The sequence below is a fragment of the Paramormyrops kingsleyae genome, chromosome 18 (assembly GCF_048594095.1).
Source record: "Paramormyrops kingsleyae isolate MSU_618 chromosome 18, PKINGS_0.4, whole genome shotgun sequence".
NCBI lineage: Eukaryota > Metazoa > Chordata > Actinopteri > Osteoglossiformes > Mormyridae > Paramormyrops > Paramormyrops kingsleyae.
Genome location: NC_132814.1, coordinates 7845931 through 7870130, shown reverse-complemented (window position 1 = coordinate 7870130; position 24200 = coordinate 7845931). Strand labels below are relative to the sequence as shown.

The 24200-nt window shown below is 43.4% G+C and overlaps 2 protein-coding genes and 1 long non-coding RNA gene across 9 annotated transcripts in view; 2 read left to right on the top strand and 1 right to left on the bottom strand.

Moving 5' to 3' along the window:
• Positions 1 to 33: 33 nt before the first annotated feature.
• On the top strand, positions 34 to 22648 carry mmp28 (matrix metallopeptidase 28). Of its 5 annotated transcripts, none has more exons than XM_072702363.1 (9): positions 34 to 184; positions 3234 to 3310; positions 3589 to 3670; positions 4833 to 5029; positions 12020 to 12281; positions 13942 to 14207; positions 19257 to 19403; positions 20500 to 20667; positions 21006 to 22648. In XM_072702363.1, exons 1-9 carry the CDS (start codon positions 165 to 167, stop codon positions 21398 to 21400), a joined length of 1614 nt encoding a protein of 537 aa, XP_072558464.1. In that variant the 5' UTR covers positions 34 to 164; the 3' UTR covers positions 21401 to 22648. The 5 variants fall into 5 exon arrangements, with proteins under 5 accessions (XP_072558464.1, XP_023675191.1, XP_072558466.1 ...); XM_072702364.1 differs by lacking the exon at positions 34 to 184 and adding an exon at positions 267 to 405; XM_023819423.2 differs by lacking the exon at positions 3589 to 3670 and having other exon boundaries at positions 37 to 405.
• On the bottom strand, positions 15822 to 23779 carry LOC111847856 (uncharacterized). Its single transcript, XR_002839175.2, has 3 exons — positions 23746 to 23779; positions 17580 to 17675; positions 15822 to 15931 (listed from the first exon to the last, which is right to left on the bottom strand). It is a non-coding gene; the product is annotated as an uncharacterized lncRNA (long non-coding RNA).
• Positions 23202 to 24200, top strand: part of col26a1 (collagen, type XXVI, alpha 1) — a 43614-nt gene continuing 42615 nt past the window's right edge. For 2 of the 3 annotated variants that reach the window (XM_023819430.2, XM_023819431.2), the window contains exon 1: positions 23202 to 23825. In XM_023819430.2, the coding sequence (XP_023675198.1) occupies positions 23665 to 23825 (161 nt within the window). In that variant the 5' untranslated portion in view covers positions 23202 to 23664. The remainder of the gene's footprint in view (positions 23826 to 24200) is intronic. The other variant, XM_023819429.2, reaches the window with a different exon arrangement.

Sequence of the window (24200 nt, the reverse complement as noted above, 5' to 3'; positions counted from 1 at the left end):
TTATTACCAGCGCTAATGCAATTGTAGTAACGACATGCGCTCACCCCCGCCTGAGGTGGGCGGTTCCGCTCCACGAGCAAAGTACGTGACTCTCCCTGCCCATAGGCTACGGATAGCTGTAATGACATATCCGGCATGGGAAGGACAAGAATGTAGGCAAGGGAATGAGGGAATCGCCTATTAGGTAAATAAAACCATGGCATTAAGTTCCTAAAGTGCAAGACTGCAAAATGTGTGTTGGATTGCGTTAGCTGTCAGGAGTCCAGGATGAGTGTTAATGTCACATCACCACGAAGTAGATCTGGGAGGCTGCTTCATCATTTGCTGCTGCTGCTCGCGCCTTTGCTCGTGAAGGGGACCGCAGTCTCACGGGTGGCGGAGTTTCAGCGCGCTGACACTGCGCAGGTAATGGGGCATGTCGGTCTGCCTGCGTGCGTTACTGCTGCACCAAACAAATAAATTAGAAACAGGAGCGTAAGACCCTGCGTTAGTATTCAAGGTAAAAGCTGCCTAACTGCGAAAGTTGTGGGATACGTGTATAGTCGTCATTTGATAGTGTCGGTTAAATTAATGGGCAATGTTTTCGTTAATTTTTACATTTTTTTGTTTTAACATTTAATTATGTTGGCGTAGTTCTACCGTTTTCATTAATTCTTTAAAGTAGCCTATATGCTATATCCGCAAGCGCAACTTTTAAAAGTGGTGTACCTAAAACCAACAAAACTGTAAATTGTAGTAAGTGAAGAAAGGAAAAATAAGGCGGAAAGTGAATAGTTTGAAAGAGAAAGCAATTTTTTGCTAATTTAGCTGAAATGATTTTTGGGTGGTGGGCCTATTAATTAAGGTTTTATCACGCACAGGTGTCGACTAGAGTTCCATTCCGATATACACACATCGAAATAGGTTCAGGTTTTTAGGCAATGAGTGTAACTCAATGTTTTAACGTTGGCACTAACGCTTGTCGTTTACGCAGAAAGGATTTGATCCATAAACACTGGCTGATAGAGACCCGAATCTGCCAGCTCTTGCGGACGGCATCTAGCGCCAGGCGGGGGTAGAATTATGGCTAACCGCGACATAGCGGCTCTTCACATGCGGTCCTATGGCGCTGGGAGTTGCAGGTCATTTGAGAAGCACTGTTTTCTTTCTCAGTTCTGGCTGACAAGGCATGCGTAGGCTGTAAACCAATATCTACTACCCCTCACGCGTACACGACCGAAATACCGGGGATTTAAAAAAAGAAAGAAAAAAGCCGGCGTACCTTTAATTTCGGCTTCCCTATTTTTACTAATCAGCCGCATTTAGCTTCTAACTGTCAGTTATCACTTTTTCCAGTAGTCAATACCCGCTAAAGGCTATATTTTTTTGCTGATTTACCCTTCTGGATGTCAGAGACGGAGCAAACTTATTATGGTATGACATGGGCCTCTCACAGTGACACTAAGATTACAGCCCCCCCCCAATTGTTACTGGAATGTTGTCATATAACTGCAACATGTCAAGAGTTGTTCCATAGTTTTGATCCCCTCTGTGGATTAAATGTGCCGAAAGGCGCTTCATTCTCGCAGGCTCTCCGCAGCATACCAAGCTGAAAGCGTGTGAAAGGGTTTTCATGCAGGCCTAAAATTCGCCGCAGGTCTAAATCCGAATGAAGGAGCCGTTAATTGTCATATTCCCGTCATGCTTCTCTCGGCACGTGAAATGCTTGAAGAGGCAAGTTCTCAACTAATTTTGTGCCGGCTTCACATTTTTACCAACAAGTGTTGTCTTGATATTTGTGTAAAACTTTCTCACTCGTGAAAAATCGCTTTCCTAGGCAAAGAGCCGTAATCATGTCAATTTAAGATCCTGACTTGGATGCTTATTGAATATTTGATCGCTATTGCACTAGGCAACAAATTTTTAACATTCTTTCTGCTTCCAAAATAAAAAGTGGTGTTCCTAAAGGAGTTTTTGCTGCTGAATTCAAATCTGACTTCAGTTTATTTCTAGCACGTACAGTGGAAATTTTGTATAGTCAATCTATAACCAAAGAGCAAGCAGAAACAATATCTTCTTGTGTTTTAAACGCTAACAGAGCAAATTAAAATAGAAAAAATAATCTGCATGTAAATATTTGTCTATTGCTTGGAACTTTTACAAAAAAAAGTATGGTAAAATCGTCCAATCCATCCATCCATCATCCATCTTCAGATGCCTCTTTTGGTGAAGGTCACGGTTTCTCATGTAGCAGTTAAAACTTATTGTATTTACAGTATTTTAAATGATGTACATTTCTATTGATTTATTTTGGCATTGTAGGCTTGCACACCTACGGTTGTCGATGTAATTCCTGCCTTAAGCTCTCAGTGTGCTGGGCTTGGATGTTTGCATGTGTTCCACAGTTAATAGATATGGTTTAGTTGGATTCATGTGTGTGTGTGTTTTTGCAGGCATGGCCTGTGTGCAGGATTCCTGATGATGGGCATCCTGTCCGGGATGTGCCCTTTGTAAATAACTATCTTCGATCTTGGCTGTGTTTGTGTGCAGATGCCTTTTTCCCAGGCCTGCCACATCGACGTCCTGCTGTCAGGGGACTGTTTTGTTATGGGTGGGTCTGGGAGCAGAGAGGCCTCGGCCCAGCTGTAAAAGTCAGTTCCGAAGAGCCGAAAACCGCGGGCTGGCCTGCTATGTGAAGAGCGTGGGGATGAACTACGGGGCGTCATAAAAAAATTGGAGGCGGTTTGCAGCTGTAGAGTAACATGGATTACTGCTTGAGGTTCTCAGCTCCATCTGTAGTGTTACCCCTACAGGGCAGCCTCCATGTTGATTGGTGTTTATACCATGTTTGATTCTCCCAACAAACACATGGGAAGAGTCAGAAGGGCCCTTTTATGCAGTGCCAAGGTTTTTAACTCCGTACCATTCACCAGATGTCCTAGCTCTCAGCGTTGCTGCAGCCCAAGTGGTCCTCTAGGACCTGCTTTGTATTATAAAGCACACGCTTTGCTATTCATGGCCTCATAGTATGATTTTGGCTTGACCGTGGCTCATGACCTTGGAGAGAACCAACATCATTGCTTATCAATAGACTGTGACAGCAAACTGTTTCATGAGTGGCACTGAGCAGCTAATGGTGTTTAGAATAGCAATACCAACTATAATGAGAGCCGACGCTGTCCATGGGGTTAGATGCCTTAATGCTTTTGCAACACGTGTAAATCCAAAGGGATAAATGTGTCTCGTCAATGCAGGATTTCCTGGAGAAATATGGGTATCTACATCAGGAAGAACACAAGCACAGTTCAGCTGAGCTCGATTCAGCTGTCAGGTAATGTATCAAGTCAAGTAAAGTCAAAAAAAGCTTTATCGACATTTCAGCCGTGTACAAAACATAGTGAAACTAAATAGCATAGTTCCAGAACCCACAGTGCAGCATTCACGACAGGACAGACATTACAGTGGTACACACAGCATTTGGGATCGCACCCAAGAGCAACCACATCCAGCTGTAGAAAAGTTTGTACTTTTCCAGTAACATATGTATAGCTGAAGCTTATACTTGTTGAGGTCAGATTTGGGCTTAAATGAAAATTTGTTGCGTTTCAGCATTTCACAGCAAGAAAAACAAGCGCATGTGGCCCGATTGCTGCTTGCAGGGTTATGCAAGTCTTGCAGAACCTGTAGCCAGGTAGGGCTAGCATATACCTACAATTGCCGTTACTCAAGTAGAACGCCGCAGCCCATAATCAAACAAATCACTTACCCATGCTTAATTTCAATATGACATGCTCTTGACCAAGAAAATACATTAAGACTGTATCTCTCGATATGGGGTGCGTTTCTCGAAACCATCGTTGCTAACTTCCGTCGTTCGAGCTATGTAAGTACGACGCAGGTGTTTCCCGAAACCATAGTTCAAACTACATAGGTAACGATACTGCGGACTTACGTAGTACGATGCTAACTTCCCTCGTTGTTCGAGAAACGCACCCACGGTCAGTGAGCGTTAATGTTTAAAACCAAAGAACAACTACTTCCATGATCTGATTATTTACACCCTGAGTTAGCAAGTGCGTCTGACTTGACTGAAAGTGTACATGTTGCCCTGGTTTTATTGATAGCTTGAAGTTTACATAAAATATATGCATTGTTGCATTGTAATGTTAAGCAGTCCTCCGTCAATGCAAACCCTTGACCAGTGGTCTCAGAGGGGCAGGAATGCTCTGAGAGATGCAGGGGACTCAGCACTTAATAGGGGCCCATTAATGTGTAAAATTATATGTGAAATTGGGCAAGGGACCAAAGGTGACATTCTGTCAGGGAGCCTAGAATTTTTAGATAAACTCTTGCCTCTATCTGAAGCGGTTTACCATTGACTACACCCTTGCTTTACAGATACAATTCAGTTGTCAATACTTATATGCCCAGATTCTGAAGAACTTCACTTCCTGTCACCAGCAAGAGGAAGGGGCCATAAAACCAGTTGTCATTGAGGGTTATTAGTCGAAGAATGTTTGCGAACAGCTGTGCAGTTTAGACATATGATACAGTTGAGCAAAAAGCTCCTATAGATTTCCATAAGTGCTTAATTTCCAATGCAATTGATTCCTTTGCATATTATAGATCAGTGTTTCCAAATCCAGTCCTCAGGGACCCCCAGACAGTCCATGTTTTTGCTCCCTCCCAGCTCCCAGCAGAGGCAGTAAAAATGTGGACTATCTGGCAGAGAGCTGCGAGGGAGCAAAAATGTGAACCGGCTGTGCGTTCCTGAGGACCAGATTGTGAAACAATGTTATCGATTATTAAATGAGGCACTAACTAGTTATGTGACATGATCTGCTGCCTCTTAGGGAGTTTCAGTGGCTGTCCCAGCTTCCGGTCACAGGCCAGCTGGACGGTGCCACCCTGCAGCAGATGGCCGCTCCCAGGTGTGGTGTGAGGGATGGGCGGAGTCAGCGGGCCTGGTCGCGCAGGGTTAACGGTCTCCTAAAAGGCGAGATGGCCACAGCTAGTGGACCCCGGAGAATGAAGCGCTACACCCGGACAGGTCAGTGCACACGATTCACAAAGCCACGAGCCTTCTCGAAATTCCAGGCTTTTGGCAGATGGATCAACAGATACACCTGACATTTTTTCCCCTGAGTTTTATCTAATTTTTAAAAATTAAGTCCGTCTTATACACCAGTAGCCAAAATTGTGGAAACACGTCCAGTTTTTAGAGATTGCAGAACTTTTGTTCCAGTTACTTATTTAATCATCCAATGTATGATATTTGTAACATTCTTTGACTGTTTATAAACTTTACCACCAATATTTTTGTAGTAATTTTTAAAGTGTAATGTCTAGTGAAAATGCTAGGTGCCTCCGCCATTTTGGCCACTAGTGTATGTGCTTAACACTTCAGTAACTGCCAGGAAACACACAGCAGCTGATTCGTATCTTTATGATTTGTTTCCTTGTCAATCCACTATCTTTTACAAATTGCCAGTCATACAGTATTATGCAGGAAAGCATAACGGTTTGAGGAAGGGGGAAAACTGTTAAAGTAGATGTCAGATCTGTTATTACTTCATAGTCTCTTTCCCCAGACATGCAGCTTGAAGTCACATGCATGTCTAACGACACAAAAGGTACCTCTCCTTTTAACTACTGTAAGAAATGCCGGTAACACTTTAATTAAAGCAGTCATCATGATGCATTATAGATACCTTTATAATATAGTATAAGCCATTATAATGCATTTTGAAGGTATTTATAGTGCATTATAGATGAGAGCTTCATAGAGCATTCATAATACATAATAAATATGACTATAATCTTATTATTGGGGATACGGACGGGTTTGGAGCGTGGACGAGGCATAGTGCAGGTCAGAACAGAAATGTGGACGACCCATTTATGACTTCAAGGGACAACAAGGATTTATTTAGCAGAACTGAATACAGGGAGACACTGAAAAACAAAATGAGACCATGAGGGGTTGAAGTAACTAACAAAACTAAATGATCTATAAGGAGAAACAGGCAGGGAATCAAAAAATAGCAGAAACCACAGCAGCAAGACCATCAGCAACAAACATCAACAATCAGCAACGAACCACTGCGGACCTGGGGGGTATTCCAGAAAGCAGGTTATGTGACATACCCGGGTAAGTTTAAGGGTAAGTTAGTGGATAACCTCAACTTTCGGTTCCAAAAATGGAGGTTAACTTTCTGGGTATGTACGTAACCATAGCAGCTTACTCTCTGAAGATAACCTGCTCAGTAGCAGGTTATGTTCCAGGGTAAGTTTGTTGCAGAAGGTTACTGAGCATGGCGTGCCCTTTTGATGACGATCCTGTGGACGTGGAGGCATAAATTATACGAGGGTTTTTTCGCCGGGAGAGAGTTATAAGACCGCGTATTGATGTCTTTTCATTTCCTAATGATTATTTGAAAAAGCGTTATCAGTTTTCAAAAGAATCGTTAATTTACTTAACATCTCTTGAAACCGCATATTGCAAATGTCACAAACCCAAACCGCGGGTCTGCGCTTAGCACAGAAAACATTCTGTACATAGCACTTCGGTTTTTTGCGTCAGGGCATTTTTTGTACAATATGGGCGACGCAGAGCATGTGGGAAAGGCAACTGTGTGTAGAGCCGTTCGCACAGTATGTCTGGTACTTAACGCTTCTTACACACGTTTGTACAGTTCCCTGTCCATAAAGCTCTGCGTGTTATTAAAGAGGAATTCCACAGAGTGGTAGGTTTGTCCTTTGTAGTAAAATCTATGATGCATATTTAATATGTAGTCATACTATTTATATCTATACATGTATTCATCCTGCACACACACACTACTTCCATATATGACTTTCTGTTTCAGGGTTTCCAAATGTAATTTGGAATACATGTAATACATGTATAGTGACAATAAAAGGCATTCATTCATTCATTCATAATTGGGATGCATTGATGACACCTACATTCCTATTAAAGCTCCTTCAATAAATGAGGGAGACTATGTTAATAGGAAATCTATTCATAGTATCAATGTGCAGGTAACTTGATTTTGATCCTTAATTTTTTGCCTTGTTAAAATCATCAAACTCATTACTTTTTTTCACTAACTATAGGTAATCATTACAGGACAGTACAATGCTGGTTACCACTGGTTGCCCTCAGATGGGGTGAGGGGAGGTGGTGGTGGGCCCCCGCCAGTTAGATGGGCTTCAGCCTTTTTTCTATTAGCTACATGACAGAAAGAATATACTAAATCGTGTTTAATAAATAGTTCAGTGATCGTGTAATCAAATATTACCTTTTTGCAGAATGTTTTTGTGTTTCATTTTGACTTGGCTCAAAGTTCTTCTGGCTCCAGAAGGATTACACCTTATTAAATAAGAAACCATATATTCCTAGTCGATACACATTGTTATTTTTACCTAAAGAAATGAATGGCAGGACAAGTAAATGCTTTCATAGTGATTTAACAGTCAAAAGGATGCGGAAGCGGTGTTTAATTATTTTGCATTATAATAAAAGGGGAGGCGATGTCAAATTTGCAATTTAATACTTAAATACTTTAAATTACTCTGTCCGTTATTTTTTGCCAAGCCAACTCTCTTTCTTTAGCCGATGCAGCCGTATTGCTTTTTTTCATTATTATTGGCTTGAATTCCTCATATGCGTGCATTAAAACGTCCAACTCCGCCTCTGTGAAGTACTGTATGCCGCTCTCTTTTTTTCACTTTGATTTTCCATTCTGACTCGTGAAATCGGCGATCAATTGAAAACGTCTTTATGTATGCACGGTGCACGCGCATTAACTCTGGGTAACCAATAGGAGGTTGATTGAACTTACTCTTCTCAGGTGTTTTGGAACCGACATACTCATGGTATGCGGGTTTGGGGTATATCAACCCAGAGGTTATGGTTTACCAAATGGTAAGTTAACCAAGCTTTCTGGAATACCCCCCTGAACAGAGGCAGGGACTTAAATACAGAGAAGTAACAAGACTAACAAAGGACAGGTGAGATCAATCAACAAGGTTTGGGAAAACAGGTCACAGGTGAAACTAATTAACTCAAAAGAACTAAACAGGGACACTAAGAACTAACCAAGGAACAGGGAAACAGAATCTAACACTGGGAATAACAAAAACCGATAAAACACAATTAAGGCTCAAAACAAGAAACCAAAACTAAATACAAAAATCACCAGACACAAGAACTAGAAAAACTCATACAAATGAAACACTAGGGAACAAAATACAAAAACAGAGGGGACAGGATTCAAACACATGACAGAGGGGTTCACAGATAATCATATGCTCAATGAGCTGAGCCATGCAGCCAACAGGCAACAGGGGCAAACACAAAGACTGACAACACGAGGGATGGGATGACCAGCAACACCTGCTGGCCAAAGAGGGAAGGGACACAGAGTGGAACTGGAGCTGACCCTGACAGTTATGCCTTTTGATAAATAGTTATAGCCATGTTCATAATACTTTGAGTGCATTATGAAGGTATCTATAATGTTTCATCAATGGTTTAAGAAAATGATCAATGGTTTAAGAAAAGTGTTATTGAAATGCCGAAACTTGTCTACAAGATTTTCTTCTGAAAGGTACTGCCTTTGTGTTAACATAAAAATATTCACAAAACTGAATACATAATTTTTTGCAGAAAAGCAGCTCAATTACTTTTGTACTGCAATTTTTATAAATCCATGTTTGATGTATTCCTTAATCCCTTAATGAAATGAAATACTCACTGTATAAAGTGTTTCCCTGACTGACACATGGGCTTTCAGGAGGTTAAATGTCTTGCAACTTATTTCCGGTCATTTAACAATGTAAATTTATTTGTAGCACTGTAATGTAGCGGAGGTCTTTGTAGGTTAGATAGATATTGCTTTTTTATGGCTCAAAGAAGGTATCTGATTTCAGTATCTGTTCTGTATCTGTCACCATCTAAGGTGATAGCATATTTATAGATGCATTGCAATTCCCAAAAAGTACTTTTCTCATCCCGCTGTCCATCAGCACTGGGCATTGTGCCTGGAAACCCACAAAGCCTGTGTTGAAACCTACTGTACTGACTGCAGAATTGACTGAGGTGTAATTAAGACTCGTGACAGCTTGCTCGGAGACCTTCCCAGTGGAACTGTGTAGACCTGCCCTCAGTGGCTCAGGAATGCTGTCTGTGCCGATTGTGTGGGGTCTGTCCCAGGGCTGAAAATGACCTCCAGAGCTCGGTCTGGCCATGTGAACTTCACACCAAGTGTCGTAGTTAACAGGTCACCGAGGCAGAGCATGGCCGCTATTAAAAATTATTCGTAATCTTCCTCAGAGAAAAATGATAATGATCAGTGTTATCATTGCTATTGTAACATGTTTCTGAATTGGCTAGAATGTTTTAATATATATTGCAAAGATTATTGGCCAAAGTGTCTCCAAATGACCCTGCATTGTGACCACCAAGCTTGCTGCCACCTGTGTACGTGTTGGTGTGTTTCATGGAGAACACTGGAAAAGGGAATTTCCCAATAGGATGAATAAAATATCTCTATTCTATTCTATTCTATTCTATTGTGTTATGTTGTTCTGTTCTATTCTATTCTGTTGTGTTCTGTTCTGTTCTAAATAGTCAATTTCTAATGCTTTATATACAAAATATTCTTCTCGACTCTTTGTTGTATTGTTGCTGTGTGGTGGTGACTATAAATTCTACATCTACTGGAAGTGTTCATTCATGCTTCAGGAATGTAGCCATTAAGACGATTATCCAACCACTTGCGAATACCTAACAGCTGCAGCCTGGGCCGTTGTGTTTATCTGAAATATCTCAAAAATCTGAGGGGCTGCTGATCGCTGGAGACCCCATGTTACTACAGTGAGACTCTGGTTTCATCAAGCCAACTGGGACAGTCGTGAAAGATGTTGTTGCTATTTTTTTTGGGGGGGGGAGCAGAAGATTGCTCCGATCTGAATAGGGTCCAAGGGAGAATTTGCCGTCGTCAGAATTAATTGTAATTTCTTATTCTAACATATTCAGATGACCAGAGAATGCATTAAGAATCATACAAGTGTGTCTTATATTTGGTCAGTCTGGCCATAACCCATTACAGAAAAGCCCCACATTCCAAATCCAGTATGAAATGGTCTATACACCAGTCTGGTCATGGGTGTGTACAATGTAGGCTTTTGCATTGTCCTTTTTCAACAAACGTGGCTTTATTTAACATAAGTATCCTTCTGTTAAGCCTGACTGTGACCGGAGGCAAGTTTGATACGAATGACACATGACTGTGCCCAATTTAAGCAGACAATTCTGGGAGGTCTCTATCTGCATAACACTCCTATAAACAGTTTTCAGTTTCAATTTCAACAGATAGGTAATTAAAGTTATCTGGAAATGTATTAAGTATATAATTGTTTAGAAATCATTTAGATGTAGATCCTTTGTTTTTGAATGAAAAAGGCTTGTCCTGTATTTAATTGTTTTTATCTTTTATCTAAGACTAAACAGAGAAATTATATGTATAAAATGATATAACTGAAAGGCTTTTCCTTTGGGAATTTTCAATTATATGTAGGAATTACTTTATATATAGACAAAGAGCTAAAGCCCTAAATTTACCTGAAGGGTTCTCTTTTCTGAAGTGGCCAGTAATCTCGATCTACTGTAGGAATGTAAAGCACTTCCTTGTGTTTGTCTCCCATTCTAAACGGTGGCTGTAATGACTTCCATAAGGGAAGTCGGGGAATATCTTCAGTGCCCAACATCCTGGCCCCTGTTGTTGTACCTTCAGGGCCCGCTTTAATCTGCCATTGTGATCGCCTCCCTCTTAAACACGAGGTGCGCCGCTCTGCCACAGAGACCTGAGAACTCGGTCTGCGTCGTCTGCGGTAATGACCACATGTCCAGCCGAGACCCATTTGTCTTAATTATCGGTGTGGCTGCGCGTCGGCCCACGGCTGCAGGCGACCCTCGTGCTTCTCACAGAGAGAGTGAGTCAGCGAGCTCTGCTGTATGGACGCCGCTGACACCACTGTGGTGTGTTTGCAGCATTCGGGCACTCAGCCGCAGTATCGTTGTACCCTCTAGTGGCCGCTAGTGAGCATTCTCATGGCTTTGCTAAAGCCCCTTGCCATGATATAATTCTGCCGTTTTGTCCAGTTGGCTGTCTGGCCTTCGTCGATTGATGGATCTGTTCCCCATATCTGCTGTTTCTTTGGAAGCTCCTTACGGCATCATTTGTTGTGGCCTGTTTCTGAATGAAGGGCCTGCCACTGAGCTGGGAGATTCAGAGCCACATGACTAACACATGCTTTGTGGTGCCTGATAAGACTGAAAATGTCCAGAAGGCCTGAAACCAAAGAGGGCTTGTAAGCCGCGCTGTCACTCGATGTGTATGGTCTCCATACAATGCTGTACATCAGTGTAGAGTTTAATAAAGTGGAGTTTTAGGAAATGCTTTCATCCTATGTGATTTACTTATTTTTTTAACTAAAGCGATGTAGCTTAGGGTTTACCCATCTATAAAGCCAGATGTAGCTATTTTAGCTAAGTACTGTACATAGCTCAAGGCTGCAACAACAGACTGCCTCTTGGGATCTGAGCCTGCAACTTGCTCTAAGAGGAATTTAACCAGAAAGTTATGCTAAATTTATTCTGCTAATCTCCAGACAACATCCCAAGGATCCAAATGAAACTCTGTAATACTGCACTTTCCAAAAAAAAAACTGTTTTGGTTCCAGTTTATATTGGAAGCCTGTGGAGGCTTCTGCAGATTATCAGTTTTTCTGCAGTATTATCCCATTATATACTGTTCTTCTGCAAACTGATGTGTATAGTTTAAAAAAAAACATCCCAGCATTGTAATATTTGCATTTCGACACAGTCGCCCCTGCATCTTTCTAGGGTTGTGATGTTTAGTTTCTCATGGATACTTGGTGCTGTGAGGCAGCTGATTGGTGGAAAGTCCAATGAGAGTCGCATGAAAGTGATCACATGGTTGTCCTTCCTGTGTGCTGGGCTTCCCTACAGGGGACAGGTGGCAGAAGCGTCACCTGACCTACCGGATCGTGAATGGGCCTCGCCACCTCTCCACGGCCCAGGTGCAGCTGGCCGTGCGTGCCGCCTTCCAGCTGTGGAGCAACGTCTCAGCCCTGGCCTTCCGGGAGGTGACCGAGGGACCGGCTGATATCCGGCTGGCCTTCTTCGAGGGCGAGCACGATGACGGCACAGGGAACGCGTTCGACGGCCCAGGTGGGGGATCGTGGTCGAGCGTCTCCTTGCTGCTCTGCAGGTACACAAACACTGTAGAGATGCCGTATGACTCAAAAGCCGGTAGACTGCTAGAGCGCCGGTGTGGGAAAATATGACTAAAGCAGTGTTTTCCAATCTAGTCCTTGGGGACCCACAGACGGTCCACGTTTTTTCCCAGCAAAAATGTGGACTGTCTGGTAGGGAACTGGGAGTGATCAAAAACATGGACTGACTGTGGGTCCCCAAGGATCGGATTGGGAAACATTGGACTAAATGAAAAATATCGTGGAGCAATTGACTGCTTAATGAGTAACAAAAATTGAGTCTTTATGAAGCCCTGAATTCTATAGGCTTGATCATGCTTAGTAAACTTTACATTAGCTAGCGATTTGCTCAAAAGTGTCTTTATCCTCCTGAGACTCAAGGAAAAAAGTGTCCTTCAATTGTAGGTTATTTGTCTTTGGAGGAAATAAGACATCTTACAATTTAGATTTTTTCAAATTTATTCTTATTTTAATTTCACAGCGTGTCCTCTTTAGTGCACAACAAGAATAAATATGTTTCCCAACATCAGTGAAAAAATAAATGCAAAAATACAATGTCCACTACAATGGACATAAATGAATAGGTCGGGTCTCAGGAGGATATAGTTAAAAAAGTGTCACTGCTATTTTACAAAGGGCATACATGTGCTAATGTAAGTTGTGTATCAAAACTCCTGATTATTTTATTTATTTTTTTATTTAATCTTTATTTAACCAGGTTTGTCCCATTGAGATCACAGATCTCTTCTTCAAGGGAGACCTGGCCAAGGTAGCAGCAACACAGTGTTAGTGCAGAGTCTTGCATAATATTACAAAAACATAATCAGAATATACATTTACATACAGACACCCTAGTCTCCAGAGTCTTTAGAAGAGTTTTAAATTCCTTCAGGGGTATTAAGTTGTGCAGACGGAGTTCAGCTTGAAGTCCATGTGTAAGGTGCTGAAAACCTGAAGACTTTCTTTCCCAGTTCAGTTCTTACTTTAGGAACAACCAGATTTAAAAAGTCCATCGAGCGAAGATTATGACGTCCTTGCTTCCAGGTCAGGAGTGAGGATAAGTAGGAAGGAAATTTACCCAGAATGGCTTTATAAATGAACAAGTACTGGGTCTGGCCACACTTTGTTATAGGCTAAACTCTTCACACTGTTTCTTTTCAATGAGTTATGCTTTTGATAGCAAAAAAAGGAAGTGATCAAATGTATCCTGGAATTTCTTCAAATTGCTTTTACCGTAAATGCTATTTTAAGGCTTTCAAGAGAATACGCATAGTGCGTGTGGCCAGGTCAGTGTTTTGAATATATCTTCAAACTACCAGCTTGGTTAGGGTTTGTTAGATTTTTCTCTTTGTACTGGCAAAATACCAACTCACACACTTCAGAAATCTGTTTTATTCTTGTAAGTTTATGAATCAGGGGATAAAAAAAAATGTACATATGGTTTTGTTACAGTTTGCACGATGAAAGTCCAGAATAAAAAATGTATGGGTCCAATGAGGCTGTAAAATATTCCATCTTTGTGATTTATGTCATGATCAGTGTTCCAGGTTCCATATGATAGTGCAGTGCAAGAGAAACTGAGAATTGTTCATGAATTGATACCATACACGTCAGGCAGGTCGATACCCGCATCAAGTTAGCTTATCATGCCTGCAGTATTGCATGTTCACTCACAGGGGGCGCTCTCGCACATGCGTTCTTCCCCTGCCGGGGAGAGGCACACTTCGACATGGCCGAGCGCTGGACACTGCACAGCCGCAAGGGGCACAACCTGTTCATGGTGGTCGCACACGAGATCGGCCACACGCTGGGGCTGGAGCACTCGCCACTGCGCCAGGCGTTGATGTCGCCATACTACAGGAAGCTGGGAAAGGCACTGGTGCTCAGCTGGGATGACATCATCGCCGTGCAGCAGCTCTACGGTGAGCCGGACTGCCGCTGTAGTCAAGTAGCTGCAGTGGAGGTTGTGCTATGTTAATGTGTTGGTGCACAGTAATAATGTATTAGTGATGGACAAAATAATGCATCATGCTCTATTTGTTGACCCCACTAAATGGTGCCGTATGTTTACAAAAATGGCACAAAGCAAACCAAGAGCACCATCTAGTGGGGTCAAAAAATACAGCAAATGGTTCATGAAGCATCATTTTGTCCATCACTATAATACACCCTCATCATCTGACAGTGAAACAGTGACTGCTTCTCCAGTACAGGGTCATGGTGAGTCTGCAGCCAATCTGAGAAGGCACATCCACTACAGGCCACACCCACTAGCACAGCTGTGCATTATGGGGAATTTGGATACACTAGTTTGCCTAACCGCATGTCTTTGGACTGCAGAACAAATCAAAGTACTGAGAAGCATAGGTAACTAAAGGCTTTTCTCACATGAGATGCAAGGTGAGAGAGCCCAACCAGTCATTCATCCAGATAAACAGATTTGTAAAAACAATAGTAAATACATTTGCAATAAATTATTGTGACACACTGATGTGACTAACATAAGCCACATTTTTAAATATAACTTTATAATGTAATTTAATTATATTGAATTTAATACATTCAAATAGCATTTTTATCTGACCAATAGGGGGTGCAGTTGCACTCACTGTACCCTCAGACTATGCCCATAAACACAGAGAATAGAAAGAACCATCCTGGATGTGTGAATAGGGGCTTATTATTGCATAAGCTATCCTACACCAAGTCTAGGGCCCCAATAATACTCAGCCCCACCCCTCCTCAGGAAAAACGGTACGGTCATTCAAATTCACAGCACCTGAGTGTTCCTGCTGATGTCAACCTAGGGGGATAAATTAATCCGCAAATAAGTTAATCGGCCCCTGCCTGTGAAGCTACACTACTAACCCACGGAGCCCCCACACTGAGCCCCCACACGATACCTATTTTTGTATGATGTAATTTGGGAAACACTGACATGGAATGAGGCTCCATCTTCCTGTGAAATCTTATCCATGTATGACAGCTTCCCATTTCACACCTGGAAGTGATTTTATTAAAGTACACCATAAAATTATTCACACACACCTTTGTGAGCCATACGTAGTTTTACTTACATTTTACTGGTCAAATTTTCCAGTCAAAAAGAACAGTGCATTTTACTGAGCATTCCCAATCGAATAATATTCCTTATACGTGATATTAAGTGGGTCCCTTTATCATGGACCTTTACTGAGATGTAACTGTTCATGTGTTTATCAAGGAAAGGATGTTAATCAGGTTCTCGTCTAATCACCAGTAAGCTAAGCTGTAATCCAGGTTAATTTTCCATTCATTCCAATTCATTCATATCCCAGGAACAAATGAAATTCAAAGCTTTATGACTACTAAATGTGCATCGCTGTTGCACCATTGTGAAGTCAAAATATTGTAAGTCAAACCATCGTAAAGTGAGAAGCATCTGTATTTTACTTCCTTCATGTCAACATCTCTCTAACAACTCTTGAAACAACTCTAGGAGATGTTTCAAGTGCTCCCAGACGTGGTATGAGAACGCTACAGATGCTGCACCCCTACCCCTGTCTCTCCTTGGGTGGGATGATCGGGTTGTGCTGCTGTTTTTCACCGAGGGCTGTTTACGCAGGAATGTTGGCTGGGGTTTGACCCAGTATCACATGCTTCACACCTGCGAAATACCATAGAAATGGGTTTTGTGGAAAGAATAATTGCAGATTTATCCGGGGACATGCTGAACGGTAAAAAGTCAGAGGCTTCTGAGACAGACAGGAGCGGTGTTTCTCTGGGCCCCAGAAGAGGATACACATTTCTTGATTTCTAGTTTGAGTTTTGTTTAATTTTTTGTAGGCTTATAGCCAGATGATTTTGTGGTTGTAGAAAAGAAATTTACACGGCTAACGGAACCAATTTAGTGTACTTGTAAACAGCTACAACAAAAATTAATTGAAACAAGTTGTCGCTTCTATATGTAGACAGAATTACCACAGTTAAAGATCATCCACCCAGCTCTAACCCCACCTGAGCAGGCCTGCCAGTCTGTGGGCACAGTGCCTGCCCTGTCCATCCACCCAGCTCTAAAACCCACCTGAGCAGGCCTGCCAGTCTGTGGGCACAGTGCCTGCTCTGTCCATCCACTCAGCTCTAACCCCACCTGAGCAGGCCTGCCAGTCTGTGGGCACAGTGCCTGCCCTGTCCATCCTCCCAGCTCTAACCCCACCTGAGCAGGCCTGCCAGTCTGTGGGCACAGTGCCTGCTCTGTCCATCCACCCAGCTCTAAAACCCACCTGAGCAAGCCTGCCAGTCTGTGGGCACAGTGCCTCCTCTGTCCATCCACCCAGCTCTAACCCCACCTGAGCAGGCCTGCCAGTCTGTGGGCACAGTGCCTGCCCTGTCCATCCACCCAGCTCTAACCCCACCTGAGCAGGCCTGCCAGTCTGTGGGCACAGTGCCTGCTCTGTCCATCCACTCAGCTCTAACCCCACCTGAGCAGGCCTGCCAGTCTGTGGGCACAGTGCCTGCCCTGTCCATCCACCCAGCTCTAAAACCCACCTGAGCAGGCCTGCCAGTCTGTGGGCACAGTGCCTGCCCTGTCCATCCACCCAGCTCTAAAACCCACCTGAGCAGGCCTGCCAGTCTGTGGGCACAGTGCCTGCCCTGTCCATCCTCCCAGCTCTAACCCCACCTGAGCAGGCCTGCCAGTCTGTGGGCACAGTGCCTGCTCTGTCCATCCACTCAGCTCTAACCCCACCTGAGCAGGCCTGCCAGTCTGTGGGCACAGTGCCTGCTCTGTCCATCCACTCAGCATCCTCTCTACCCTGTTGGCTGTGCAAACCAGCAGGTCCCAGACCGCAGGATGCATGTGTATGACAACTTGTTTCAATTCATTTGCACAAGGGTGTAATCAATCAGCAGGACATCATAGTGACTGATAAAGTCACTGTGATAAATAATAGAACAACTACACTGTTCTACCTGTTTCTATCTGTTCACTGTTCTGTTTCTAGTTTAGAAATGGCTAGAAATGAGTTTTATATGCATCTGGAAGGCAGAGAGTGGGCTATGAATAATGGGAATCTTGGAATCCATGCTCTGGTGACCCGGCATTACAAGCCCGAATGGCTGACTTCACCTCAGCAAATACGCTCCACCCTTTCCCGTCTGCTCTCTCCCACAGACCGTTACCCGGGGGAGCCGTTTGTCACACTCCCCCACAATTCTCCCACAATTCCGCTGGGTGCGGTCAAGGGAGAGGATCACCGTTTATATCATGGAGCAGGGAGACTCAGGGAGAGCCAGGGTCTAGGGAAGGCACTCACCCCTCCAGAGCCTGCAGAGATCACTGGCACCGACAAAGAACCTTTCAGACAACCTTCATTGTTTACACCAAGGATCCTCTTTTTTTCGTTCACTCCCTGAAGCAAACGAAACAGTGCAAACACGATTAAGGAGAGCTATCGCATTACACTTTTGTCAGCTGCCCTTTTGGGAAGTCAGTTTTATCTGCTGCCTAAATATTTTCTCCATGTCTTGCAAACAGAATGGATATGTGATATTTTTTTACTTATCCAAGGGACCACTGTTAAATGTGTCTCATTGTAGAAATTTGAAAACCATTACTTTTTCTTTTATTTGTCTTATTCCCCATAGTATCAGTAATGTTCCTGGAGAGCCAGGCAGTGTTTATCATTGTCGTTTTATGGAGTACGAATGTCTTAAATTGGCTTTATATTATTATAATTGTCATGATCAGGCAGGACACCAGAGTCGGGACCCAGAATGCGGGAAACACCTGGTTTATTATGACACCGATAAACACCAAATCCAAAGGGCAGCACTGGAGACGTAGTCAGAGACGGAGCAGAAGGGTCGTAAGCCAAGGAGATCAGTCCTACACGATCACACCGGACACGGGGCAGGGCAGGACAGGAGGCAGGAACAGGCAGGAGGCAGGATGACAGGAGGTCCGGGACAGGCAGGCGGGACAGGCAAGGAGGACAGGACGGGCAGGCGGGACAGGCGAGGAGGACAGGACGGGCAGGCGGGACAGGCGAGGAGGACAGGACGGGCAGGCGGGACAGGCGAGGAGGACAGGGCGGGCAGGCGGGACAGGCGAGGAGGACAGGGCGGGCAGGCGGGACAGGCGAGGAGGACAGGGCGGGCAGGATACGCGGGGCAGGAGAGAGAGACAATAGACGATCAAACGCTCAGCAAGGCACATCTAAACAATTGCAACAATACTTCGCAAAGTCTGCTGGTCCAGGACCGTCCTTTTAACTAAAAGGGGCAGTTCCCATCCGGGTTGCGTCCGCTGTGGGGCGTGGTCCAGGCCCCAATGCGACAATAATCACGTTTGTCTTTTTGGTTCAGTGAATATTACCATGTGAATGTCATCATCAGTAGCGTAAGGTAAATAATTCAGGGGATTGTTTCGATTTCTGACTTGGACTCATGTTAATACTAGTGATGGACAAAATGACGCTTTCTGAATTGTTTGCTATATTTTTTGACTCCACTAGATGGTGCTCTTTCTTCAAAAAAGGGCACAAAGCATGCCCCAAAGCAAGCCAAGAGCACCATCTAGTGGGGTCAAAAAATACAGCAAATGGTTCATGAAGCATCATTTTGTCCATCACTAGTTACTACCATAACATCTAACTGAAATTAAATTTAGCAAGTTCTTCAGTTATTTTTGTATCTTATTAAAATGACAAAAACACAGCATGAAAATTAATGCAAGTGTTGACCATTTACAGAAGGTCAACACAATGACGACTTATTCAGGTTAACAGGTGGTAGTGATGACCGAAAGAAGTTTCATGAACCATTTGCTGTATTTTCTGATACCATTAGATGGTGCTCTCTGTTCAAAAAAGGGCTCAAAGCATGCCTTAAAACAAAGAAGGGTACCATCTCTTAGGGTCAGAAAATGGTTTATGGAGTTTCATTTGGCCATCACTAACAGGCAGCTCATGTGTATCTCACTGTGTCTACAGGAAAGCCCGCTGATGGAAAGTTAACACAGTCATCCGGGAGAGCGTTCATGTCAGCTCTGCAGGATTGGGAGCAGACCCAGACTGAGGAAGACCGGGGGTCCAGCCCACCCCAGTACTGCGAGAGCAACTTCGATGCCATCACCATGGGTAACACTGAATCCCACCAAGCCTTGATCATGAATGACAGTTTTATACCAGCCAAATCAGGCCTGTAATTCCATTAGTCCCACAATGCCTAGTCTCCAAAGATCTCCTAAGACACTGGTTCTCAAACCTCTTGAACTACCACTTGCATGCCACCAGGTTGACTAGGTAATCCATCTGAAGCTAAGCAGGATGGGAGACTAACCAGGAAAGCTGGGTTGCTGCTGGAGGAGGTATTGGTATGGCCAACAAGTTAACCCAGCCTGTGGTCAGTGTGGATCCCAGTTCCCTGGTGCAATGAAGGGTGACACTGTGCTGTAAAGATGGTGCTGTCCCTCAGACAAAACAGAGGTCCTGACTCTCTGAGGTCATAAAAGAGTAGGGGTGGTACCCCAATGTTCTGTCTAAAGTTCCACACTGTGTCCCTGTCAAATCTGTCCTCCTAATCACCCCCTATATCGAATTGGTGAATTCCTGCCCCTTCGCCTACTGTGTGGTGAGTGTACTGGTGCAGAATGGCTGCCGTCGCATCATCCAGGTGGGGGCTACACAGTGGGGGTGGTTGAAGTGGCTCCCCATTGCTTCTGTAAAGCGCTTTGGGTGTCTTGAAAAGTTATATAAATGTAACCTTCATTTACTTTGGATCAAACCAAAGTGGTCAAGTACCACATGAGTGCAAATTGGCACAGTCTTCTTGTGTACCAACTGATGGCAGTCTATCACTGGAGGTATGCATACCACCGTTTCTGAACCACTAGCCTAAAACCCTCCACAGCCAAACCTGGAAGCCACTGTAGCGCTAACTGAACAACCCCAACACCAACAAGTTATACTGATTACTTGTTTCTTCACAAAAAGCACATTTTAGGCTTACTGAATGTTGACAGCGCCCCCTTGTGGATCATGTTCTCAGGGTTCCTGCCATAGGTGAAGCAAAATTAGGCTCTCTGAAAACAGGAGAATATCATGATGAAAGCTTGCTGCATGGATGCCTGTCTGCTTGGAAAATGTGATGTTCACTGTTGCTTACTCTTCGGAGAGTATGTGAGAGTCCATTCTACCTTCTCATATCGGCGTCTGTTGTGTCATTGTCTTTCAGACCAGGACGAGACAGTCCTAGTGTTCCGTGGGGGCCTGTTTTGGGTGGTGTCACCCCAGGGAGATGTGAGTGCACCTGCCCCACTACAGCGGCGCTGGCCACAGCTGCCCCCCACCATCGAGGCTGCTGCCTTCTCCCCAGTGGATAGCAAGTTCTACTTCTTCAAAGGTATGCCGAGAAATGGATGCCAAAGCAGACGCACCATCCCCAGGCGCACTGCACTGAGCCTCATTTTGTAGCGAAGCCGCCATGCAGTTGGCTGAGCTACGACATAATAAATTAGGATTCTTAAAATTCCCCAAGATAATTTCAGGATATAAATAAGCCAAAACCCCTTTATGAATACGTGAAGGAAAAATAATATAGTGTCGAATTTTACTAGTTTCTTAAGTTATTACCTGAACTGTCTGTTTTTAATACTGTATTGGCAGTTCCATAGAGATGTGCCCTGTAGCGTCGTTCAGTAGATATTAATTAAAGCGCTCCCTCCATGCCTCGGTCTACAGGCAGACGCTTATGGCGCTACTCAAACAGTAGCCTGGACCCCGGTTTTCCCAAGAACCACGCAAAGGCCGGCCTGCCCCGACGCCCCGACTGTGCCTTCTATTACGCCCCTCTTGGGCACATGATTCTGTTCAAGAACTCCCAGTACTTCGTTCTGAACCTGAAGACGCTGCTTCTGGAGCCCTACTACCCCCGAGGCCTGGAGGACTGGAGGGGGCTTCCTCGTGGAGCCCACGGAGCCCTAAGCCGTTCTGATGGACACCTCTACGTTTTTAGGGGGCACCAGTACTGGCAGTTCAACCTAGCAAAGGTGCGAGTATCGGGTCACGGTTTTTGGGCCCAAGACCTCCAGTGGGTCGGCTGTCAAAAAATACGAAGCTCTAATGATGTTCTTTAAGCCCTAGAGGGAGCTGTACTACAGAATCCAGAAAACGGCACTGAAGCGGAATCTGTGCAATGTAATGCAGTACCATGTGTAAACAAAATCTCTCACAGTGTATTCCAGGCTCACGTCTTCGGTTTATGAAGGCCTTGGACATTTACAAACTGAATCTCAAGGAAAACGGTAATAACGACAGAAAAATACTCATAAATGTTAATTGTGTGGTGGCTCATAGAAGTCTGTGCTCAGAAGCCGCCAGTGAAAGCAAACAGACTGATTCTAGCAGCAGCGATTAAAGAAATTAACAGGGAAAGCAACCACAGAGTTTACATCGCCAGTCACCACGAACATCACGTGACACTATTCTGGTCACGTTTTGCCTAGTTCCCGTTCTTTTTTAAATTTTTAATTATACATTAAACACGTGAAATATACAGCTATCATTTTTAAAATGATACGCATGAAAGGTGATTGACAAGTGATAAGGTTCACACACGACCGATTGATGGCATTGTGTATAGGAAAGTGTCAGTCAGGATCTGGAGTAGAGTTGCATTCCTCTTCTGTGTACATTATACATAAACAAAAAAATTATTTAGGAGACATGCATTAATAGGACTCCCTTCACTAGCATGAACTAACTTATAGGCCTATCCAAAGGTGTAGGAAGTTGGGGTTACCCCCAATATTTAGATTCATCCCTCCCCCTCAATAAATGGACCTTTGTATTTAAATTTAGTTGTGTTCCCCCAATATCAAACACTTTGATACGCCATTGCATATATTTGTTATTTCTCTGAAAGAAGTGTCCTGTTTCACTAAAGGTCTGTTATGGTCATTATTGTACATTATTATCTTTATGGAATGAATGATCGGGCACTTACTGAAGGACACAACTGACCGTACCTTTCGATTCAGATATCATGTGTGGAAAGTATTTAATTTTTTAAAATTTCTGCTTCATTTTATTTTATTTTCCTAAACGTTGGTGAGGGTTGTGGAACAACTTCAATATCGTCAGTGGGATGTGTTATTTGCAGAAGACAGAAAACTGGATGAAGTGAATGATCTGTGCAAAAATGTTTAAGCATGACCCATCCCAAAAAATCACAAAACAGACTAAATCAATGTCATGTCATGTATTATACCTTACAATGTCGGGTACAGCGAGTTCTGATCAAAGCGGAACAATAGGACCTAATGAATGTACAGTTCGACTTTATCCTTGTCTCAGATGGCACAATACAGATATATTTATGAGCACATGTGTGCCGGCGTGTTCTTGATTTTCCACAGAAGGTCAAGTTTCCATCTGTCAAAACAGGCAGAAAACTAAAAATCGAGAGGTTTTTAAATGGTTTTATAGTTTATGTCGTTAACGGGTCTGAACGCAAGATACGGGGTAAGCCTTGGCAGGTGATTGTTTGCATTATAGCGCCACCAGGCGTTTATCATTGCCCATTGTTTCTGTCGATACACCAGTATCTGACATTAAGACATAAACATAAATATGTCGTTAACACAAAACATGTTGTTGCCACTTGTGTAAAATTAAGTAATGAATTTCCTTTAAAGCCAGGTTTTTTTCTGCAAGTTGATTTGCTATCAGGCTGTTAAGATTTAGTCTAAACTAAGGGCGCTCGTTATTATCTTTTCATTTGTGTCATATACGATATAGCACTGAGCATTATTGGCTGGTTTGTAAGAAGAATCTACTCTATAACCCGGATAAACGTAATACTGAAAAGCTTGGTAAACCATTTAATAATATAATTTCCCGGTGTTTTATGCTAGGTGTTATAGTACTCTGGAGACACAAGCCCAACTGACCGATGTTTCATTCCAAAGAAAAACCATCTGAAATAACCATTATAGAGATATACAGTTCTCAGTCTTTTTGTGTATCTCATTATACACGGAGGATCGTTCCGCACCGCGCGCGCGTTAAACCCGCATCTGCTCCCTCTCCAAACTTCAGTGCGTCTTAGCGCGAGCTGCGCGACATTTGAGAAGTTTAAATCCCTCCTGAAGAGCTGAAAGGCAAGAGCGCCACTGACACACAGATTAGACAGGGAAGGGAAGTGTAAAATGAGTCCAGAGGGTAACCTCTCATTTAATAGCGGCGTGGCGTATTAATGAGCCCAGTTTTATTTGCTTCGGCAGTTAATCCCCGGCGATATATATCAGAAAGAGCGTTACACTTTCCTGGAGAGGGTCTATGAAAATTCTATACTCGAAAGCCGTTTGATTATAATTGAAAAACAGTGCCGGTGCGGACGATGAGGAAAACGGCAATTTTATACTTTTTGTGCATTTTAATGTTATCTTTCGGTCTCTCAAGAGGAACTGGTTTTATTTACCGGTTTCCAGGGGTAACATTGCAGCGTCTTAACTCCGAACAAAGCACAGGAGCACCGGCCAGCACGAACACGCGCCACAGGTAAGACGGCGCCGAGCGCGCGCGCAGGTAGGAAAGCGGCAAAACCTACACCTCTGTTTTGAAAGAAACTGAACAAAGGTGGTATATTTGTGTTCTGTATAATTTCATCTTCAAACATTTCAAACTTTTGCTTCTATTTGTCTTGTATTTCAGTTAAACTTATGATCAGTTGGATCGCGGACAAATTTTGGAAGGCACTACCGAAATACCGAAGTTCTCCGTCAGTATATAACTTCTGTTTATTTAAAATATTGATCTCAGTAGTGCGCGTTAAATTAGCTTAATCCAACTTATTTCATAGAAACCAGCGCGTTTGCGTTGCGCCCTCAGCATCTCGCAGACGTTCAGAGGAGGTCTGCATTGATTCTTAGGAGG